General features: G+C 39.6%; 1 protein-coding gene across 1 annotated transcript; it reads left to right on the top strand.

Annotated features, from left to right (window-relative positions):
- Positions 1 to 490: 490 nt before the first annotated feature.
- LOC142661542 (galactoside alpha-(1,2)-fucosyltransferase 2-like) lies at positions 491 to 1,519 on the top strand. Its single transcript, XM_075838957.1, has one exon. It carries the CDS (start codon positions 506 to 508, stop codon positions 1,517 to 1,519), a length of 1,014 nt encoding a protein of 337 aa, XP_075695072.1. The 5' UTR covers positions 491 to 505.
- Positions 1,520 to 2,297: the final 778 nt, after the last annotated feature.

Genomic DNA, 2,297 nt, shown 5'->3' with positions numbered 1-2,297 from the left:
GTCTTTGTATAATTCACCAATGAGTAGCTCACTAGGAATTGGTGGTGATCGGTACGTGGGTCAAGCCAGCGACTCCCTTAGACTCACTCAGAGAGAGACACATGCATGGCTACCTCTTCTCGCTGGGTAGGAACACAATTGCCATCAGGACGGGTGGGAGGTAGAGGCTCCCTTGTCCTCCTAGATGGTGGAGGCCCCAGAGCATATGTACCCCATGTGCCCTCCCAGTAATACGGACCTGATGGGACATTCAAACACTAACCTATGAGGAGGAAGTCCTGTGTTGAAACTTGTAATAGAATGTCCTGGTGGCCCAATATCAAGATCTGAGGACTACTGTTAAATTGTGAACTACTATTTGGCCGCCACTGGTCTGCACCAATTTTTTCAAGTATGTCCTAAAATAATGTATACATTTTGCTTGCCTGCTTTTTTTTTTGTCTTAATTTTCATAATTATTTATCCCTATTTTTTTTTCAGCATTGATCAACCTGGAACGTCAAACATGAAGAACTGTTTTCTGATCTTTATCTTCGTAGGATTTTTAGCTGTAGTTAATTTGTCCTATTGGTACAATTCTTCTATCACACAAGGAATTTTCTCTACTCTATGTAAGGCCAGCAGTGAAGAAAATCTACCTCAAATAGCTTCTAATAGAATCCGACCATTGAAGGGTATGATGACTATCTTACCCCAAGGACGCTTAGGGAACCAGATAGGGGAGTATGCAGCTCTCTACACTCTAGCAAAAATGAATGGCTATCGAGCTTACATTTTGCCTGTGATGCATCAGGCTCTTTCCTCACTATTCAAAATCAATTTACCTTTAATTTCTCAGGATTCTGATAAGCGTATTAAGTGGAAGCCATACCAAATTCATAATTGGATGAGTCCCGAATACCGCAATATCACAGGGGAGAATGTGAAATTCATAGGTTGCCTGACCTCCTGGACTTTTTATAACAATATGAAGAATGAAGTCTTACAAGAATTTACATTTCATGATTTTGTTAAAGATGAAGCCAACGCTTATCTCACACAAGTAATGGGTAATCGGAAAAACGTAACATTTGTCGGGGTTCATGTTCGTAGAGGGGACTATGTAAAAGAATTTGATCAACTAAAGAAAGGAGTGTTAGCGGACAAAAATTACCTACAGAAGGCCACAGATTACTTTAGGAACAAGTACCAGAACCCAATATTTGTGGTGGCCAGTAATGGGATGGATTGGTGTAAGCAGAATGTTAATAATTCCTTGGGAGATGTTTACTTTGCTGGAGATGGCATTGAAGGTTCCCCTGCTCGGGACTTTGCCATTTTGGCCCACTGTAACCACACTATCATGACATTTGGGACATTTGGTATTTGGGCTGCAAGCCTGGCAGGTGGTGAAACAATGCATCTAACTAATTACAGTGCACCTGACGCTTTATATCTAAAATTTATAAAGTATGAAGCACTCTACCCTCCAGAATGGATTGCTGTCCCTGCTGACCTGTCTAAAATACTGAAAAAATAAGAAACATCCTATAAAATAAATTTTTTGGAAGAATTCTTTTTTTTAGGACTAAGGCCCTGTTCACTTCAGCATTGCCCTTCCGTTGAGGGGTTCCGTCTGAGGTTTCCAGCGGGTTAACTCCTTAACAGATAGGCAAACAAATACCTTAGCTTCCGTTTGCATCAAGACTGGTCTCAATGGTGACGGAAACTTTGCTAATGGTTTTCGTTTCTCTCCGTAGTGAACAGGTTCCATTGTTTTGACAGAATCAATAGCGCAGTCGACGGAAACCCTTCAATGGAAGGGCAACGCTGATGTGAACAGGGCCTAATGCTCATTGGAGTCCCTCACTTTTATATAATGGTGGTACAACGTCAGCACTTGGGGGGGGTCCAACTTGCTAGCATGACCTTAATAATAAAACAGTATGCATAAAGCTCCCTCTAGTGGCGGTTACAGACAGCCAGAATCTTATTCTTTTTTTCTATGTCTAAGGAGCCAATTTGGAGCTCCTACCACTATAAAGAAATATTACAAAATGTATCAGAACAGAATGTTAAACCTAAAACCAAAAATATATTAAAAGTGAACATTCACTTTAATGAAGCTCCATCTTGCCACACTGTATCAGGGATACTTAATATAATTTTTAGCAGTTTAAAGTGAAAGCTACATGTAGTAATAGGAAGCAAAATCTTTAATCTTTACAATGAATTTTGAGATCAAATTAATCTAAAGATAATTAAGTTTGGAAAAGTTAAATGGAAAAAGCAGATATTTAGTAAAGATATTTCACCAA

Source organism: Rhinoderma darwinii, chromosome 10, assembly GCF_050947455.1.
Source record: "Rhinoderma darwinii isolate aRhiDar2 chromosome 10, aRhiDar2.hap1, whole genome shotgun sequence".
NCBI classification, from domain to species: domain Eukaryota; kingdom Metazoa; phylum Chordata; class Amphibia; order Anura; family Rhinodermatidae; genus Rhinoderma; species Rhinoderma darwinii.
The sequence above is the reverse complement of the archived record's forward strand: the minus strand, read 5'-3'. Positions and strand labels throughout refer to the sequence as shown.

What these genes read in the sequence shown, in the direction of transcription:
- LOC142661542 (XM_075838957.1), top strand. Translation starts at nt 506, where the DNA reads ATGAAGAACTGTTTTCTGATCTTTATCTTCGTAGGATTTTTAGCTGTA.